The 19,756-nt window shown below is 38.0% G+C and overlaps 1 protein-coding gene across 1 annotated transcript; it reads left to right on the top strand.

Annotated features, from left to right (window-relative positions):
• The first annotated feature begins 9,304 nt into the window (after nt 1-9,304).
• LOC141792209 (calpain small subunit 1-like) lies at nt 9,305-19,300 on the top strand. Its single transcript, XM_074673062.1, has 10 exons — nt 9,305-9,436; nt 11,395-11,457; nt 11,538-11,574; nt 11,665-11,757; nt 12,076-12,133; nt 12,282-12,346; nt 14,626-14,773; nt 15,484-15,600; nt 17,316-17,374; nt 17,469-19,300. The coding sequence occupies exons 2-10, from the start codon at nt 11,405-11,407 to the stop codon at nt 17,493-17,495; spliced, it is 657 nt and encodes a 218-aa protein (XP_074529163.1). The 5' UTR covers nt 9,305-9,436; nt 11,395-11,404; the 3' UTR covers nt 17,496-19,300.
• Nucleotides 19,301-19,756: the final 456 nt, after the last annotated feature.

Genomic DNA, 19,756 nt, shown 5'->3' on the forward strand with positions numbered 1-19,756 from the left:
TAGCATTAAGGGTAATGAAAACCTTTCAGTGTTACAGGCTACTTATTGCAGAGTGACTCACTACTCTATTCAAAGCACAGCAACTCTGGGACTGATTAGACTGTTATTGCTTAATCAAGTTGAATAAATTAGATTTAATATGAGAATTCTTTGCAGCTGTGGGTGGAGGGAAACCATTTGTTATGTTAGTGGTAGAGAGTATTTTTGTTCAACATTTGATATCCCGTGAAAGCCAAAAACAGGACAATATAAATGTCTACATTTAGTGCACATATATGTATTAATCCAGAGTTAATAAGAGAAAAGAATTGATGTAACATACAACATTTGAGATCAGTTTTATCTCACTCCCTTCCATATAAACCCACAGTGAACTAAGTGGGTACAGTGTAAAGTTCTGCCATGGCTTTTATGTAATGTCTTCTATGAGCCATCCAGCACACAGTCATTCCTCCTACACCATCTGACCTTGTTCATTATCTAGCAAATACAACTCTAATCTTCTGTGCTTAGCTACAGGGAGGACGGTGACATCACACACACACACACATTTATAGACGCAAGACTATGGCCATGCAGTCACATGTCTGTGTTTTTACTCAGTAATTAGTTAGTTTTTAGTGTTGAGAGATGGAGCTCACTCTGAAATTCAAATATGAAACATGGAGATGTATCACGCAATAAGCATTTCTTATTAAAAAAAAAAAAAAAAATCATTACAAAGCCACCTCAGGACACTGTTAAATCAGAGCAGGTCTAGACTGTACCCTGTAATATGATTATGTCCAACATTAATTCAACCTGAGCGAGCCTCTGGCAACATTTGGCAACAAAAGTGAATAAAATAAAACAAAAAACAAAAATAAAAAAAATCTAGGACAGGAACCTTAAGCAGAACCAGACTTAGCCTTGACTGTGTTGGGCAGAAAGCCAGAAAGATAAACAGAAGTAAACAAACAGCAACATCTTATAAAAACTTATGTATACAAATACATTTCACAGGATACTGTTTATAGTATAGATTTAATATATATAGATTATGTTGCTATAATAGAGAGAGTAAGGTCACGTTTCATCTAGAAGTCACCAAAAGGATCTTAACAATACACAAGAGGGATCAATTTTATTGTCCAAGAGGTCGATAAAAAGCTTCACTTACAAGACAAAATTTAAAGGTCCCAGTGCAAAAGTTAAAAAACGCATCTCATTGCCATCATCACCTTAGACAACAAATATAGGATCAGCATTAGTCATGAGAAAAAATATAATGTCCTTTTCAGCACCTGAACCAAAAGTGTCTCTCCATTAGTTTGGTGCTACAGTATTTACATTGAATCATTCAGTGTTTGCCACCCTTGCTATCTTGGCTATTAAAGATAAGTTAATGAAGCTAAGCTCCTGAAGCTAATGTTAGTTTGACTAGAGCCCTCTGGAATACAGCTAACAATGATATACGATCACCAAAGAACAAAAACTTGAACAAAGAAGGCCAAGGAACTCAAACAAACAAAGCCACACATTAGCTAGCAGCTAACAGTAGGCTAACCTTAGGCTAACTTCAGCTAATGTTCGACAAAATCCCAAACTGTCTATCAGACTGCAGTGGTGCTAAAGATAATTTTATATTTCTTTACAGCAAAGTGACAATATGTTGCCTCATAGAGTATCAGCTTACCTGAAAATATATGAAGACATCCATATTAATTTCATTCATGTTGAGTTGATTTGGTTGAGATGAGGCTTGAAAGAGGTTAAAAAAATACCCCATTGCTCAGCCTCGCAGGATACCTTGTGTCAGAGTTTTATGTACCCAATGAACATTGATCAACCATTTTTAAACTCAAAATGTAAAACAAAATAAACTTGATAAAACCAAACAAAAACTCAAATTCTGCATGCATTTTAATGGACGTACAGGCAGAGAATGTCAGAGTGTATGGCAAGGCTATACGCACTGTAATTGGCTCATCACTTTGTGGGTGGAACTTAGCCATAAGTCAGTTGCTATAAAATGTATACAATATCAGCAACATTATTACTTATACACTATGCTGGTAAGTAAACATGCACCAATAGATTAGTGTGGATTTCCTTAATTTTGGGGGATCTGTGATCGGCCCATCCCTACATATGAAACTGATCTTATATACCTCCAGAAAGGACTGACAGCCAGCCATTGTTGCTTTTTGCTCTGAGACCTAAAACTCAGGGCACTTTATTGGTTGTTTGAGTTAAAACATAAAGATTTTATTGTTTCACAGGTATTGTTCAATGATTTTCAAGAAAATAAGATTGAAACATTAAAGGGTAATGCTGTCAGTTATAAAAATAAGAAATAAAAATCGGTATCGGCCCAAATCGGTATTGGCAGGTCAGGCTTTATAAAGATGGATGATCTGTGATTGGCCAGAAAATTGTGATTGGTGCACCCCTACTGGTAAGTACAACTGATGATGTTTGTAGCTGTTAGAGTCAAAACAAATTGTGGAAAAATTTGTACCAAAGCAAAAATGGTTGAGAATTGCAGTACAGAGACAAAAGACAAGTCTGATTTCAGTCTAGTCTCTTAAAAAAAGAGGTACACTATGAAATGGATCAAAAAGCAGCACATTTTGGATACTCTTTAAAGGAGTTCATATTTCATGTGGCTGTTCATCACTTGTCATAACAATTTTTTGGTAAACTAAACAATAAGTGTCTTATAGGGTTTAAACATAAACTGTATTTTGAAGTGTTGATGTTTGTAGCCTGCTCCTCCAACATGTCATGAACCAGTTAAGAGATCCTTCTTCAATAATCTCATTATTTTGGCAAGTTTGGTGAAGATGTTGTACTTTGTGTAGAACAAACCATTTTGAACACTTAACAGACAGAACCAAGGATTTCTTCAACATATGAGTATGTAGCAGTTTGAAAATCTGAACACATTTAGTATAAACGTCCAGCACCGTTACTGTGATGGATATATGGGAATTTGAAGTATGGGAAACCCAAATACCCCCTTTTTAAAGCTTTTGATGCTGGAGCACAACTGAATAAGAAATTTTGAATGCCTGTCTCAGTCAAAATTTATATCAAACATGTAGTGGCATCTGTGTATCACCCCTCTAAATGTTTTAAGTTTCCTGATACATAGTTTTATAGCGACTTTAATCAACCTTCTGGGTGATATCAGTGAATGAGACAGCAGCAGATGGACTTGTGTGGTGTAGAGCATGCAAGTAGTTTGCATAACAATTATAAGAATGAATAACGAACACAAATGTGGCACGACAATTAGGCTGCATGAGTAAGCAAGTGGAAATAGTAACCAGCCTGAGGTCAGAGGTATTTGGAGACTAACATGCTGCCAATTTGAATTGATAAGCTCCTCTCTTTATCCCTTGCAGTCTATTCTTCAGACATGTGGAATACTTAGAATATTTGTCCGTATATGTATGAAAAAAAACAGCAGCTCTTTCTGCTTTAATTACCTCATTATAAAACCAGCCAGTATTTTTGGAATAACTGCACTCACACAGCAGCTTTTCTTAAAGACTCAGATCATCCCATGATGTTGTAAAGACATGAAAATCATCCAAATCATCCCTGTGCAGGTGAGAAAACATAATTCAAAATTTTCTGCACCTCTCATCCCATCCCATGTGTCATTTCTACACTGAATTGAGGTGTAAAAACCCTGCAGCGGTATACATTTAAGGCACATTTGATTCCTGCTGTGAGAGAAGGTAGCAATGGGCTTGAATGATAAAATTGCGTTGTCAAGGTAACAGGTTGTTCTTAAGACTGCAAATATGTCGTATTGGGGATGCTCCTATACGATGTCTGAGTGTGCAGCCTCTGTGTTTCACTCCCTCAAAGTCAGGCAGGTGCCGCAGCTCTAATACGGTTTGCATTTATAATTCAGAGATATTTAATAAGCGCTCCATCTCCATTAATGTTATTGAAATTATTCACCACAAATCTCATTTTACAAAGCATGGCTGTCAGAAACCTTGGGGCTTGCACTGTGATTTCTTTCAAATGATGAATGAAGAGGAAGGTGGGGACTGCCAGAGAATAGAGATACTCTGAGGCACCCTTTAACATGGCTCCTGATGTAACCATGGATACCTCTATTTCATGGATGGAGTAATTTTAGCTGGAGTGGGATCTGAAGGATACATATCACTGTTTCTGCACTGCACATCATATATTATCACATCCAGGATATATCCTGTTACACTACAGATACATTAAAACATGCATCCAAGTAAATGTGTGGCTGACGTGGTGTGAGGATAATAAGAACTGCACAATGACAGCGTGACATGTGAGATGTTTTCAATCGTGCATTCACAAAATCACTTGACTTGACTTGTTTATAATTACATTCTTTAATAAACAACAATCATTAAAACCAAGCCTTTACTCAGATGGTTTTTAGCTTTCAGTTTGGGGAAATATAGATTTGATGATCTGATTAGTGTGACAAATAATAACTTATCTCTGATAATTGCATTCCCAAATAACAGTTTAGTTTAATTCTTGTGATGTCACCAAGTGGCAACCTACAGTCTGAAAATATGAACCCCATGCAGAAGGGCTCAAAAATCTGCAGTTCTTTAAAATAAATAAATAAATAAATAAATAAATAAATAAATAAATAAATAAATAAATAAATAAAACTTTTTTTGGTCTGAAAAGCTCATTTCTCTATTGGCACACACTGTATGGGGTGAATTTTCACCTGACTAATTTTTGAAGTCATTAAACATTCCATGGATAAGGGCATGACTGATTTGATTAACAGGGGGCCAACATACAGCTGTCTGTGAAGGGGCTAAAGTTGCAGCTCTCTCCCTTTGTTGTTGTCTTTTGGTATTATTTTTATTTTTATTTTTATTTTTATTTTTATCTTTTAGTCATCTTTGTATTTGGAGCCTGTCATTCTTTTTTACATCTAAATTGTCAGCCATTGACACCAAACTGGTTGCATTTGCATTGGTATTTTCTAAATTTTTTTTTTGCTTCTTTGTGTCCAGAGAGCCTACGTGTAGCCATAGTTGTGTTGTTCACACACAAGATTTCACCTGTTAGCAGCCTGTAGCATGTTGTTGCTAACCGGTGCTAGGACTGGTGTTACCTGCAAGCTGATATCCCTTTGTGGATTAATCAAGTAGATACGCCCACCTCTTAACCTCATTTAAACTTTAACAAAGCTATGCTTAGTTTAGCAATTCCAATATGGCCTTCATCAACAATGGGCTTGAAAACTCTGTATCACAAACAAACAGGTGGCTTCACCGGGGCAACATCCATAAATTGTGCAGTCTATGAATGTCATCCATTTGTTTATGATACCTCATCCACAGGGGCCAAATTGAAAATTCTGAGCTCAATCTATCTTTGTTTAAGTTTAAATGATGTAAGGAGGCACTTCATTTATTTCTGTACTTCACCATGGGCTAAAAAAATACCGACCTGAGGTGCTGAATATTACCAATGTGTGACCTTGGCTATCACCGGGTAGTTAAGCAAATATCAACATTTGATAACCATATTTAATATGTAATCAGAATGTACAAATGCTCCTCACAGCATGCATGCTAACGTGCTTATAGAGGGTCATCAGAGATGCTGTAGATTTCCAACACACAGATATGACTGAGTGAAAAATCTCTCTGGTTGATCTCATTATTTACCCTGTCATTTAGGCATGGGATAAATCAGCTCCACAAACTGCCAATGCTGAAATTTTCTTTATTTTCATTCAGTGTTATTACTCTATAACTGTGTATTCATTTGTTCTGTAATAGCCTGGGTAAATTGCTCTGCAACACAATCTAAGAGTGCAATCAATACAGCACATATGTCAGAATGTCCCTCTGTTTGTCGGTCTATCATTTCAGGAGGCAGCAGTGATGAGTCCACATTGTTCATGTTTTATTAATAAGTCATATTTTTGTGCTGTCGTGGTGGTGGGGAGTTATAGTGTTCGAGTCTTATCAGTTGAGGAGAGAGCAGAGGAAGTGTCTCCACTGTCAAGGCAACCATGATAGCACCAACCACGAGGGATTAAGAGAGGTAGCTATGATACAAACAGAACACCGCTGACACAAAACGATACCAGTCAAAGCAAAAGACTAGATAATCAAAATGTGAGAAAGTCAGAGGTCCAATCTGGATATAAACTTGCTATTGGAGCCATTTTTGTTATGAATTCATTGAAAAAGATCAATGGAAACAGGATTGATGTCACTGAATGAGATTAGTCTGTCTGTGTGTTTATTGGATCCATTTTTTGACTGATTTATAACATAAATATTGTCATTCATCATCAGTAATCCGTTCAGGCTTAAAATTGAAATTTAATATGCCAACCTCCACATCTCTGTGTCAAAAATAATATGTATCTATATATGCAGGCAGAAAGACAGACAGTCAGACAGTTCTTATAGGCCCTGAGAAAATGTAGCAGTGCAGACGCTGTTTCATATTTATTCAGCAGATTGCAGACAGATCAACATTTATGCAAATGAGTTGTACCTACAGTGTTTGCAGGCTGAATACAGAACATACAGTAGTGTCTGCTCCCTATCGTGCTCTCTGACTCCACCTGCTGGTTTTATTCAGCACCTGCAACCACGTACATTAATACATGCTTACTGGGGGATCATCAGATGTCGTTTTGAATGAAACACTTTCTAGATAATGTGTTATCACAAAGTGTGAGTCCTTCAGCTAAGGTTCAGTAATGGCACACATGAAACTTAGAGTGTTGCTGTTCTGAGATACACTGACTACTGTTGAGTTAATGATAGTGTGTTGTTTTGTGTTTATGACAGACCATATGCACAAGTTACACGCCGATGTGTAGAACTCCTGAGACTCGTCTCAGTTTTTCCCACATGTACTAATTTTGTTCCCTGTATCATCTGTTTTGCTTTGAAAGAAAAATAACCTTTAGAAACCACATAACAGGGAAATCCTCTCTGCACCACCTTTTCCTATGGGCTTGTGACTCAGAAGTTCTCTGTCAAGAGTTTTTCCTGCATTATTAATTTTTTTGACATTTTGGAAAAACTCCTTCAAGAAAGCAGTTTATTGACCATCTGATGTGTTTTAACTTCAAATTTTCCATCGTATGGCAAAAATAAGTCAACTAACAACCCCCCAGTAGTTTTGTGAAAAATCTTGAAAAAAATTCTAGTTTTAAGTTATTTCGGTAATATTTTGTAACTTAAATTTTTTTTAATCATGTTTTTATCAAATAAGAATTTTAATGAACTAGGTCATTGACAAATGAAACCATTTAATGCTCAAAATCTCCTCTGTGAAATGGTGTTTGTATTATAAGTTTCTCTAATTTTGCCAACAGTTTTGTGTTTACGGCACAAACTGCATAAAAAATGGTCTTAGTCTCTGTCCTGCCACCCATTTGTGTCTGATGCCAAGTTTGGAGGTTGCCAGTTGGTTCACAACCTCTACTCCCTTTTCTCTCTTCTGTGGAGTTTCTCATGTTTTCCCGCCATAAAAACTACCTTTTTATATTTTTTCATCTATTTCTACCATTTGTCTTTCAGCAATTGATATCATCACAGTGGGTCTACAAGTGACTGTGAGTCAAGCTGCTGACAGCTATAGAGTAATGACCCATGATAATACAGCCTAAAACTTGTATAGTGATTTATCGTATGCATACACCTACCACACTGTGTAACTCTGTGAAGTCTTTTAAATGATTTTTGTATTGTTTTGCCTTAACTAGTTGATTGACAAAAAATGTAATAAAATGTGATGTGACAGAGATATGTGCCAATGTTTTTCAAATAGGATTTATGACTTGAGTCCTCCAAGTAGAGCACGGACTCACGTGGGAGTGGCATAGATACCCCTCTTTTTTCTTCACTGCTAATATCAGATTTATTAACATAAAAGGAAATGTAGTTCATATATATATATATATATATATATATATATATATATATATATATATATATATATATATATATATATATATATATATATATATATATATATATATATATATATATATATATTTAAAGATAAATAGGATTTTCCCTGGGGTTACCTGGGGTGACAAGTAGACATTTCAAGGGGAACCAGAGACTCCCCTGTGGACACCCCTGCAAGACGGTTTCCTGTGGTTCATATTTACAGCCTATACAAGGCACTTCTTGCAATCAAACTGCAAACTATAACATCCACAGAAACCAAGACTTTATTCAACACAGTCCTGGAAACAAAAAGAGAAAGGCTCCTGTGGTAATTCTGCACAGTGCCTTTCAGGTTTGGAGTCAGCTTGTATCATCCAATTATAAGACAAAAAAGGCCTCAGCTGTCACCTTGGTATGATGACGCTCCAGCTAAGAGACCAGACCAGTTTTCCTTTCGCCAGATTCTTTGACATGTAATATATGTGAATCTCTTAAATCAGAGGACTCACTTTTTTCCCCGCAATATATTGACATAAGAAGTATGATTTGAAAGTGATGCGATTTTGATAACAAAGAAATATGTCCAAGACAGAGATTTTTATAGCTACCATAAACTGCATGGGAAAGCTGGTATATTATGAATTGAGATATTCAAAATTGATATGCTGAAACACTTTGGATATGGCAGAAGAATAAAGGAAATAAATTTACTAAGTTAAATCAGAAATAAGGGGGGGGGGGGGGGGGGTATGTTTCTTGTCTGAAACGTACCCAAAAATAGCTGTTACACACACTTAACAACAATTGCAGACATTGGCAATTTTGGCCTACTTGACTTTTTAATGTCTTGAATAGTCATTTCTTTAGTTTCGATCTGTTTTGTAACCAGCCAAAACCTCCTGACATGGGGGGCGTAAATGTTGAGGGAAACTTGAGGAAGTTATGTGAACCACAACAAAGATGATGTAATGTGTCAAGAGCAGATTGTCTTCACTAGAAATAGCGCGGTAGGACAGTTCATGGGTCCTCTTGTGGCCCCTGCATTGCATTGTACTGCAGTACAAGAGATGTGTCACAAGTAAAATTCTTGCACAATGTGATAAGGAAATGTATGTGTGTGTGTGATAGGTTCAGTTTCAGTTGATTGGAAAATTTTCTCACTACATCTCAAACCCGAGGGATGTTCATTGTCACTCTGCGCTGGTCCAAAACAAGCGTACACTCGTCTTTAATTGCTGTCAGAAAATTCTCCAGAAATTACTGTCAAACACGTAATAACCTGTTCAACCCATAGACTGTAGGTTCAACCTGAACCATACAGCCACTGCGCTGTTATTTTCTCAATAAATTAACGAAGGCGGAAACGACGGTAACCCCTCCTCTCGTTCCCATCTACTCTCTGCAGCGTTAGTTGGGGTGTGTTGACGGACCCTCCTGGCAGCTGAACTCGGCCAAAAAATCCCGAACTCAACTTTGCGGATCGCTGTTTCCCTACGGTACGTAAAATCGCATGTTTTATTCTGGCAGAATATAGTTAGTTGATAGAAAATTATTGCATCATACCGTTGCTGATCGGGGAAATGACATTTGCGTACCAGAACGCCCTTCCTACCCATGTAAGTTAGCTCTAGGCAGGGAAGCTGTTGGCTTTACCCCTCGCTAAAGCTAGTTAGCAGCTAATGCTAATGTCAGGCTTAGCCCGTTTGTGGTTCGTAGATCAGAGTTTATATTAGACAGTATCGTCCAGCAGAACAGTTCTGCGGTGGATGCGAACTGTAATATGAGTTGAGCAATGTAATGCTAATTCCAGAGTTTAGTGTCTGGTGTTGATGAGATCATAAACATAGAAGGACCCTGTCTTAATTAAAATCCCAAAAGTTGAAAGCTTGTAAATGTTCAAAGTTATTTTAATGCTTGGTACACTCCGATTGCCATTGAAATAGGATCTTTTTGGGTGTGGCATCAAGGCTTTATTTATTTCCATAACAGGAAATAATTTAAAATGGTTTGCTGGGTGTGCCTGTAATCAGAACTACACAGAAGGTGCTTTTTCCTGGTAGATAACTAGCTCAACCAGTGTTGCCGAACAGCTACCAGTGTTACATGGACAGGGAGGAATAGTAAACTGCGTTGGACACAGTAATTTATGGCTTTAATGACTGACACTCTCTTTACAGGCCTGTGTTGCACATTTATTAGTCTGCATGCCAGCTTCCTGGTGTAACCAATAATTTTCCAATAACAAAAGCAATGTTCAACACAAACTAGACTATAACCATAACTCGTCTCTATGACTGCTTGACAGCACATTTTACTTCAAATACATTTTGCCTGGAGAGGAATGAGTGTGAATTCAAGGTTTATTATTGCGGTAGAAACCTATTTGTGTAACACTTGGGATACTGTGTACTATGTGAATAATAAACAGGATGGGGTCATTTGTCAAATATAAAAACCCATGTACCAAGAGGTGACATTGTTATTTTTCACGATATCATTAGGAAATATCAGGTAAAAATGTTTCAAGTCAACACTAAATGTGAATAAAGAATTGGGACTTTCTCACATGGCCGCAGTGGAGGAGGCTATTAGAATGCTAAGTTCCAGAGTGCTAAGGTTAAGGGGCTCGCTTTAAATCATGTACGCACACATAAGAACATCTTGATGAGGGGTGGGCATTTCAAACAACAATAGTCACTGCTAACTGTTCAGTGGTTATTGGAATGATTACCACCCCCAGGTAGATGAAACATTTACTGGCTGCTCAAAATTGTTGTAGATATGCCTGTTGGATTTGACAAATTATAGTCTAGTTTTAGCTTGCAGAGTTTGCATCTCACTCTTCATTTATTTAGAAGTTATTTTCAGAAATTCTTTGCCACTGGGAAAGCAGATATGAGTCACACCGTTGTGAATTTTCTGTTTGAAAAGCTACTTGTGCTGCAAGAAATGACAGCCTACTTGTGCTCTACAATACATCAGAGCAACAATACCCTACAATATCCTAGGGCTTATAACTAAAGGCCCTTTTTGGTACAAACCTGAATGCTAGATAAAAGGTAACTATTGTTTTAGTTTACATCACAAACTTGTTACTAGTGTAGCTTTGAATACATCCAATCACATAGGTACTCTGAAAAATGCAACGTGGCTTCTGAATCATCAACGTGTGTTGTTAACATACAAGACTGGTTGGGAATGCTTTGTGTGTAGTGCTGTTTATGTTTTCTGGTTTATGTGGGGACCTTGGTTCTGGTATAGCATTAACTCAAATGCCAAATGCCAAATGAGAGACTCTCTGTCATAGTAAGAGAACCAATAGCGATATTATCTGAGACAATACCTCACACTCTGAACATAAGCCCATAGGAGTAAATTCTTGTAAACTTTAAATCTTCAGATGGTCATTTAGCAGTTAGTAATTGTGTTTGTTTGTTTTGGTGTGTGTTTGCAGCTGACAGAAGATGGCTTTTTTTGCCAAAAAGTTTCTCAGTACTGTCATCGATACAGTTATCAGGTGAGAAATGACTCAGAGCATCCATCAATGCCTCAAAAACAGTTGTAGTTTTGTGGCTTAACATCTTTTATTCTTTGCAGCAATGTCGACATCTCCCAGTTTGTGCCAACGGATCCTGTGAGTAACAGTATCACTACCAGCTCCACCTGAATATCTATGTTGTTTATTGTGTAGGTAAATAACGTTTGCTTTGACGTTGCCCCACAGGTTCCACCTCGCAGACCAGCAGTGTTTGCAGAGCAGCATGAGAGCGATGAGGAGAAGCAGTTCCGCAGAGTCTTCCAGCAGCTTGCTGGAGATGTGAGTGTAACAGTCACGTGCATTTGAGAGTGTGTTGTAATTGAGTAAATGCTTGTAGCACAAAAATATTCAAAACTGATTTTTAAATTTAGAGGCAATCCTCCAAAATGACCTGAGACATCAGATACTTTACAGGATGGGTACAGTGGGGTTAGTGGTCCAGTCTGACATGGATGATAGGTGGAGCTGATTATGCTGCAACTATTTCCCAGCTGCTTCACTGGAACAATTTTGAAAGCTTTGTTTGAACTTATTTAGCAGAAAGAAATTAATCCATGTCAAAATACTCCTAATAATGTTTTTGTTTTTGTCATGTAGGACATGGAAGTGAGCCCGAATGAGCTGATGAACATCCTGAACAGAATCATTGGAAAACGTAAGAACTGTCTGTGTGTGACATCTTTACAATTCTTCATTTCCAGTTCGCCCAAAGTCGTCCTTGTTCTGTTGAAATGCTATCCAATGTTTACATATTTTCCTATTTGTTGAGATACAAAATGATGAATAATTCTTTTGCTTTTTAGATGGAGACCTGAAGACTGATGGTTTCAGCATTGAGTCTTGCAGGAGCATGGTAGCAGTCATGGATGTATCCTTTGCATGATTCAAGGGCTTTGCTTGCCTTGTGTATCAAGGTGACAGTAACAACACAAACACATCGACAGCAAAGAAAGCGTTGCAACTGTTTTAAGGCTGGAGGAAGACATCAAACATTTGATTATTAGAAAATATTTATAGTTGGTACTGCAGGTTTGAATTGTGAGGGCTAAGTTGGAGACTGTTTGGCTTGTTTGAAAGTTTACTGTCCTAAGCGGCGCCAGCAGGCCTGTTTATCCTCCATTGTAAATTCCACAACTGAGACATGGCCGTCCACTTGTAAATCCACTAACACACATGTTGTTCCTCCCTCCTGTCCCCTCGCTCTTTATCCTGTGTGTTAGAGTCAGTGGTAGAAAGCTGAGTAAGGTTTACATCAAGGATCAAAATGGTTGTATATTTTATGTTTGAATGTGAGTAATGTGCTGATAAGAAAATTATCTTTTTTAATGTTAAAATGTATCCCAGAGAAATGAGAATGAGGCAAAGCTCAAGCAGCCATAAAAATTTGCAGCACATGTGAGTTCAAACTGTCGTTGTTTTTCTCAATAGCTTGATAAAACATTTGCTAGTGACCAGTGGCTGATAAGTTGTGCTGTCTGAAAGGAGCAGTGTTACCGCATCAGTTTAGAGTGATGAGTGCCTCTTATCAGGCATTACTAATCAACCACTGTCCTGTGTAGTCAGATGCTTAAAAAACAGTTAAATGTGTTAGTATCAGCATTTAACACCTCCCTCTCACTGCAGGACTCTGTCATGTACGAATTAGAGCTGAAGAGAGAAAATAGAGACAGCACTGATTCTTTTTATGTTACAGATAATGTAACTCCTGGGACCAATCCCAGTTGTCATTCTTACCCCTTTTCATTTGTCTTACTCTTACATCCACGAGATGCCACTTGATCCCCGCTACGTCATCACCCCTGGGTAGGCAGAGCGACTGTTACTTTACATTCAAACAAAACACGTTTTTTTTTAGAACTGATTCAGTCAGATAAGAGTGACAAACTCACAGCGAAGAGACACCACCATGACGGACTGCTTCACATGAGTAACGAGGCAGCTGAGCCATGTCATGTAGCTTCTGAATACCGTAAGGTTCACTTTTCATAGCTTTCATAGCTAGAATTGGGATTAGCCCCTTAGGCTGTGATGCTGATGTGGTCAATCCAGGTGCACCAGCATCAAAGAAAGTCCACACATTTTGGTAAGAGTGGCTGAAAGGCTTGAATAGTTCTTGGTAATTCCACTGACTGCAAAACAAATCTACCTACGGATGCAAATAAAGTAACTTGAACCTGAACCTGATTATAGATATGGTAACTATCAACTTACTAGAAAAGTAACTATTTGCAAAAGTGACATTTAAGAAGTGCTTGGGATGATGACTACAGTTGATTTTACTTTAGGTAAGGCTACTATAAAATGCATCTGTGGTGTAGCCTTGTTTTATGCTTTAAGTGTTGTTTATTGTAAGTTTTCTCACTCACCAGAGGTGTTATCAGAAAAAAGGCACCTAGGCAGAGCTCTCTTGAAATCTTAAAACCTGGCATAGACTGAAATCTAGAGCGGCAGCCCTGCCTGTTTTTTCAGCCTTGCAGATGGTGCATTCAGGAGCATCAAAATTTTCTATATGTAGGATTTGTGTATGGTGGGGAAAAAATAACCCTCGACAAAAAGTGTGTGTCTGTGGAATTCCCATCCCCATCCCCTGTGCCTTAAGAAGTAAACCACTGTTGGTTACTCAAAACTGGATTATGTAACGTGGAGTTACACTAATAACTGAAAATCTGGTTTACTGCTACAAGTCTCCAGAGTTGTCAGCCGTTGGTGTTGTCAACAACTGCAATAAGTGTTTTCTAATAACTTGCTCTGCACCTTTTGAATAAGGGCGGCACACAAAGCACGCCTTTTGTAAACACAGCCTCCCCACAAGTTGTGCAAGTGTTTGACTCAACTTGAGCCAGTCAAAAAAACTTGTCTGGAGCAAAAATAATGACCTTCCATGAAACAATACTAGCCTCAAAAACACCGTCTTCAAGGTGTAAAACTTGCTCAGGTGACTGATTCTGCTTAAAATTCAGTGCTTTAAAGTGTGTTTAGAGCTGCACCACAAATAAGGCTGAGTATGCAGTCACTGTTAATTTTAAATGTTCCTTTCCCGTGCCATGAATTAGGATAAAAGCTTCAAACTTTTAGCCATGGGATTGTTTTTCTCTTTTGGGTTTCTACCTGTTAGACTTGTGCCTGTTGTCCTTAATGCCTTCTCAGAGTGACAGCACTGGAAAACTTGGCTTCCATGAATTCAAACATCTGTGGAACAACATTAAGAAATGGCAGGGAATTTACAAAAGCTATGACTCTGATGGTTCTGGTGTCATCGGTGCAGATGAGCTGCCTAACGCTTTCAGAGCTGCTGGTGAGTTGTCACTTGTTGAAATTATAAAAGATGCTGTGAAAACATTTGCTTACTTTTTCCCTGCCTGATGTGTTGAATTTGAAGGTGTGTGGGGGTTTTAATGAAACTTGTAAAATGAGGACCTTGGTGTCAGTCTCAGGGTTGTATTATTATTGGCCCTTCCAGGGATAAGTTAAAGTAGACATGCGGGGAAATAAGAATGAGGTCACCCTTGGTTTTTGGCATTTCAAAACTGGCTCCACCTTCAGCAGTAGCCTGATGTAAGGGGACAAGAGAAACCAAGCTCAATTTCTCAGAGCCCTTTGATATTTGGTCCAATATCATAAACTGTTCACTTAATTGGTGAGTCTTTTTTGAAAAATGCATATACTTCACAATTATACTTGGCTGTTATTGTTAAATCAAACCTGATATTTAGATGTTCAAGTCAGCTCTAGCTTCTACTAAAACTGTTCTATACAAACTTCCTGCTCGTCAAACATTAGTTAAAGGATGAGCTGCTGGATCAAAACACCTTGTATAAATGAATAATCAGGCAGTTAAATTCCTTTTCTTTGGGCTTTTGTGTAAAGGGTTAATAATTTGACTATCATTCCAGTTTTTATGCACTTGTGATAAGCTGTGTAGCCTGAAGCCTGTGCACGTCTCTTTTATGTAAAAGCTGATAAATATTAACATAAAGAGGTTACATCTGTCTCCCTTTTCCTCAGGCTTCCCCCTCAATGACCAGCTGTTCAACATGATCATCCGCAGATACAGCGATGAGTGTGGAAACATGGATTTTGACAACTACATTGGCTGCCTTGTGAGGCTGGATGCCATGTGCCGTAAGTTTGACAGACCAGTTCTGAAATTAATAGTCACGTGTTTCCATCAGGTTTGTCAGTAATAAACAGTAATTAACTCAGACTAAAGATGGGAGGATGATAACAAAGCTCAGGGCAGTGCTGTGAAGTGTACAGACAGAATAAACACTCATTACCTGTAATATAATGACCACTGAGAGATGAGGTGAATACCAGTGACTATCTTGTTTTAGGGTGTATTCAGACCTGGACTGTTGGGTCCACTTCAAACGGACCAGGGTTCATTTCCCACGCTGGTACGGACTTTTCATGCAGGTGTGAATAGACACAAACGAACCCTGGTGCGGACCAAACAACCGGACCGAGACCCACTTTTTGAGGTGGTCTCGGTCCGCTTCTGAATGAACTCTGGTGCGGTTTGTGGTTCTCCGGTGCAGGTCTAAATACAAACCAAGGTCCATCCAAACTAACTGCAGGATACATGCGCCTTTTGGGCCTCTGTAACCTAACCGTCTTTGGTTCATACCTGATCCTCCGTCTTCTGTTTAGCCACGCTGTTGCTAGCATGTTGTGGGTCAGGACACGCAGAGCATAGCGTCTCCTTGCTGCGCGCATTCGTCTTCGCTGTTCCAAAATTTGAAATGGTGTTGTTAAGCCTTCTTTGATGGAGCTGCTCTTGAAACTGAAAATGATTTTGCAGCTCTAATAAGAGCACAAACAAACGTTTACCTCCATTTCTGGGTCTGTATTCTGTGTGCCGCCCTTAGTCAGTGCTGTCCAATGAGAGCACTGATCGTCACACACGTGGATGTGTTTACAGAATATAGTCCACTTGCAAAAAGTACAACCTGAATATGAACCGCACCAAAGGAAAAAAATTAAGTCCACTTTTGGTCCGGACCAAACAAGTGGACCAAAGGACTTTTCTGGTCTGAATACAGCCTTAGTTGCACCTGTCAGTGTGTTCTTAAAAAAAAAATCAAAGAAGGGCTGTTCAATTAAACATCAAAAATATCATGACTCATGCCTCTATTGTTAGCATTAATTCTAATGTTTGTGTTAAGCTTTAACTCAACATGTGCTTTTAAATTACAGTGGGGAGCCATGCTAGTTGTTTGTTTTTATCAGCAGACTGGGCTGCCTTCAAGTGCACAGTCTGCCGAACTAGACAACAAGAGTTGTTGTACTTAGGATGTAACGTGCTCATAGTTTGGTCTCAATTAGCACTCAACTTCCATGTGTCTATATAATCCAGGCTGTGGGGTTGATGATTTGACGTCAATGAGGTCCAGAGCACAGTAGCTATATCTTAAATTAGATCCAAAATCTGTTATAAATTGCACCAACGCAGCATGGTATGGAGTGTCTTTTTCCTCTATGAGCTACAGTATCTCTTACAAGTTGACCTGTATTCCTGTCTGATGTCACTCATGTCAATGATGCAGGGTTACTTTTTGTTTCTGTTTTTTTTCTTTACCATTTTTAAGTATGTGCTCAAAAACAACTTCAGTGGGCTCATCGTCATGAGGCTAGTGAATGACAGGATATTTCAGTGATTAAAACTAGCAAAGTACAACTGGGCATGTTGGATAAAAAAAAAAGTATAGTTCAGATACGGTCTGCAGTTAAGCAGCTTGCCAGATGTAAAAACAACACAAAGTCTTCATTGATTCTTGTCGCTGGTGTGTGTGAATATGACCAGTGCTCATTGGCTAAACTGTTCTTTTCTGACTCAGGTGCCTTCAAAACCCTGGATAAAGATGACAGTGGGACTATCAAGGTCAACGTTCAGGAGGTAATGTCATCTCAGTAATTGATTTTTCCATTTAAAGCATTGTCACAGTTGAATGTTATCATCAAACGTTCCATCTTTGCTCTTGTCTTTTCAGTGGCTTCAGCTGACCATGTACTCTTGAGTCTGGATGGTCTCTCCTGCTCAGCATAGGGAACCACTTTTTTTTGTGTACACATTACCGAACCTTTTCTTCATCCCCACAACTTTCTGTTCTTTAGCCAGCCCAATGTGAGTGCAGATTTATACTGATTGTAATGCAAGTTTGATAGTGTATTACGTAATACAAGCACTGATACTGTATTGGTCACCAAGAAAGCCACAAATCTGCACTCACACTGGCGCACAACAGAGAGGAGGATAAAAAATGTACTCCTCTGAGTCCTCTGAAAAAGCCTATAGCCAATAAGATTTACCTCAAGGAAGATAAAAATATGTTTAAGCGGCACACTTTGATTGTCTTTTGCTTTTAATCAGCTTATTGCCCTCCAGCCAAACTGTCATGAGAATAGGCAAGCCAAAATCAAGACAGTACTTGCACCCTGAAAATTTGGAAAACCGGAATGTCTGCAGTAGAGATAGTCTAACTTTTAAAGCAGCTGACATACTGCAATATTACTTTTTTAAAATAGGAACCTCGGGAGCGATTTGCCATATCATTGGTGTTAATGGTTAAGTGTGAGGGAAGTCAAACACACAGAAGCTGTGATGTGTCATGGTGGAGGGGTAAAAACTGTGGTGTGGGATGGGGCATTATCTTTTCTTGAAATTTTGAAGAAATTAAAACTCTAAAATACTTATTACCCCAATGGTTTGTTGCCAGTTTGTGATTGACAGCGCAAGAAGAGTGTGTTTAAAATCCCCAAGTCTAGTTTGCTTATTAAAAATGTTTCAACTAAATTAAAAACTGACATGCTAGGCATCTAAATCCCTTGATGTATCCACTACTTTATTTTGGACACCTGCAGATAAAAACAGGAAAGCCTGGTTCACTGGTCTCTGTAAATATTTTTTAACATGGCACAAGTTTTGTTTTGTTGGGAGCAAAGGTAAACATGTAAAGGTACACGTAGACTGCTTAAGTGACATCACTTTATATCCGCTGTTATTTCAACAAAACCTATTGGAATAGAAGCGTTTAGCGTTAGGGAATTAAGTGACTTACATTTTACCAGACACCTTTTTTTCCACCATAGGATTTAAATTTGTGGATGAAACATGTCTATGCACAGTTTTGTGTCTTTGTGTAACTATCCCAGATGACTCCAACTGTTTTTTTTTCTTACTTACGTCACAAAGTTGCATATCTTGTCACTTTGGTTACAGACACAGTAATTGAAAGATAATAAATATTAAATTTATGTTTGGTACACATGCAGATCATGGTTTAATGATTTGAACACTGCCTTATTTTGCAGTAGAGTTGCACTTTTGCTGTATTGCATTAAAGCAGATAGGAGTCTTCATGTGTTTTACAGCCTCTAGAGGATCCAAGCATTTAACAAATAACTAAGTTATAAAAAATTTTTTAAAGAGCCATTTATCCATTGTAGTTTATATGTACTCTATATAACTCCATGGTTTTTGTGTTAGAACAATATTCACACCCCAATAGAGACTGCATGTTTAGGCAGGCTTTTATTTTGCAATTTCATGTTAAATGCAGGTTGTGCAACTTGATCATAACATTTTCTGTTTACTTGTCACTATTTACTTCTTATTATGTACTTACTGAAATGACTGCACAAGATAACACCAAAGCAATGTGTGCATCTATACTATTCACATGAATATGCCACTAATGCATGCAGCTAGTTGGAAGGATGCCATTATTAAAAGTTTTAACGATGTAGTGATAGCCAAAGTCATACAACTGTTACTGAAAATGCTTGGAAAAATAAATACCTGTGCCATCTTTGAAATAAAAATGTTTAATGTTTCTGTCTTATTTCAACATGTTTGAATGACTTTCCCTACATCATTTGACCATTTAACCAATTATTTCTTTACTGTTCCTAAAAGGGTTGTTAAATAACAGTGATGATTTTGAATGTAACATCTAAACACTATGTCGCTAAAGTCAAGAACAAGTGGAGTTGGGGAAGCTATGAAAGGCCACTAATGATGTTTATCAAGACCACAGCATCTCCACCATGTGTGTTTTGATGGACGATAGAGCAAGCTAACCCCTATCACACTATAGGCGCGCACCTTCAAAATAAAAGCACATCAAGACAACTCTATTGGAAAAGTGAAATGAGATATTGTAGTTTGAAAAATTGACCGTTTTGTTTCGTTTTTTTTTTTTTCATAAATTGAAAATGAAAGAAATACTCTCAGATGATCTACCATTGTCATACAAATACCACTCTGTTAGTCAAAAAC

The sequence above is a fragment of the Halichoeres trimaculatus genome, unplaced genomic scaffold (genome assembly GCF_033239565.1).
Source record: "Halichoeres trimaculatus isolate MK-OKI-2021-1 unplaced genomic scaffold, fHalTri1.1 fHalTri1_scaffold_6, whole genome shotgun sequence".
Classification (NCBI taxonomy): domain Eukaryota; kingdom Metazoa; phylum Chordata; class Actinopteri; order Labriformes; family Labridae; genus Halichoeres; species Halichoeres trimaculatus.

Coding starts and splice junctions, on each gene's coding strand:
- LOC141792209 (XM_074673062.1), top strand. CDS start 11,405: ATGGCTTTTTTTGCCAAAAAGTTTCTCAGTACTGTCATCGATACAGTT. Junction 11,758..12,075: donor TCCAGCAGCTTGCTGGAGAT/GTGAGTGTAACA, acceptor TTTGTCATGTAG/GACATGGAAGTGAGCCCGAA. Junction 12,347..14,625: donor GCATGGTAGCAGTCATGGAT/GTATCCTTTGCA, acceptor ATGCCTTCTCAG/AGTGACAGCACTGGAAAACT.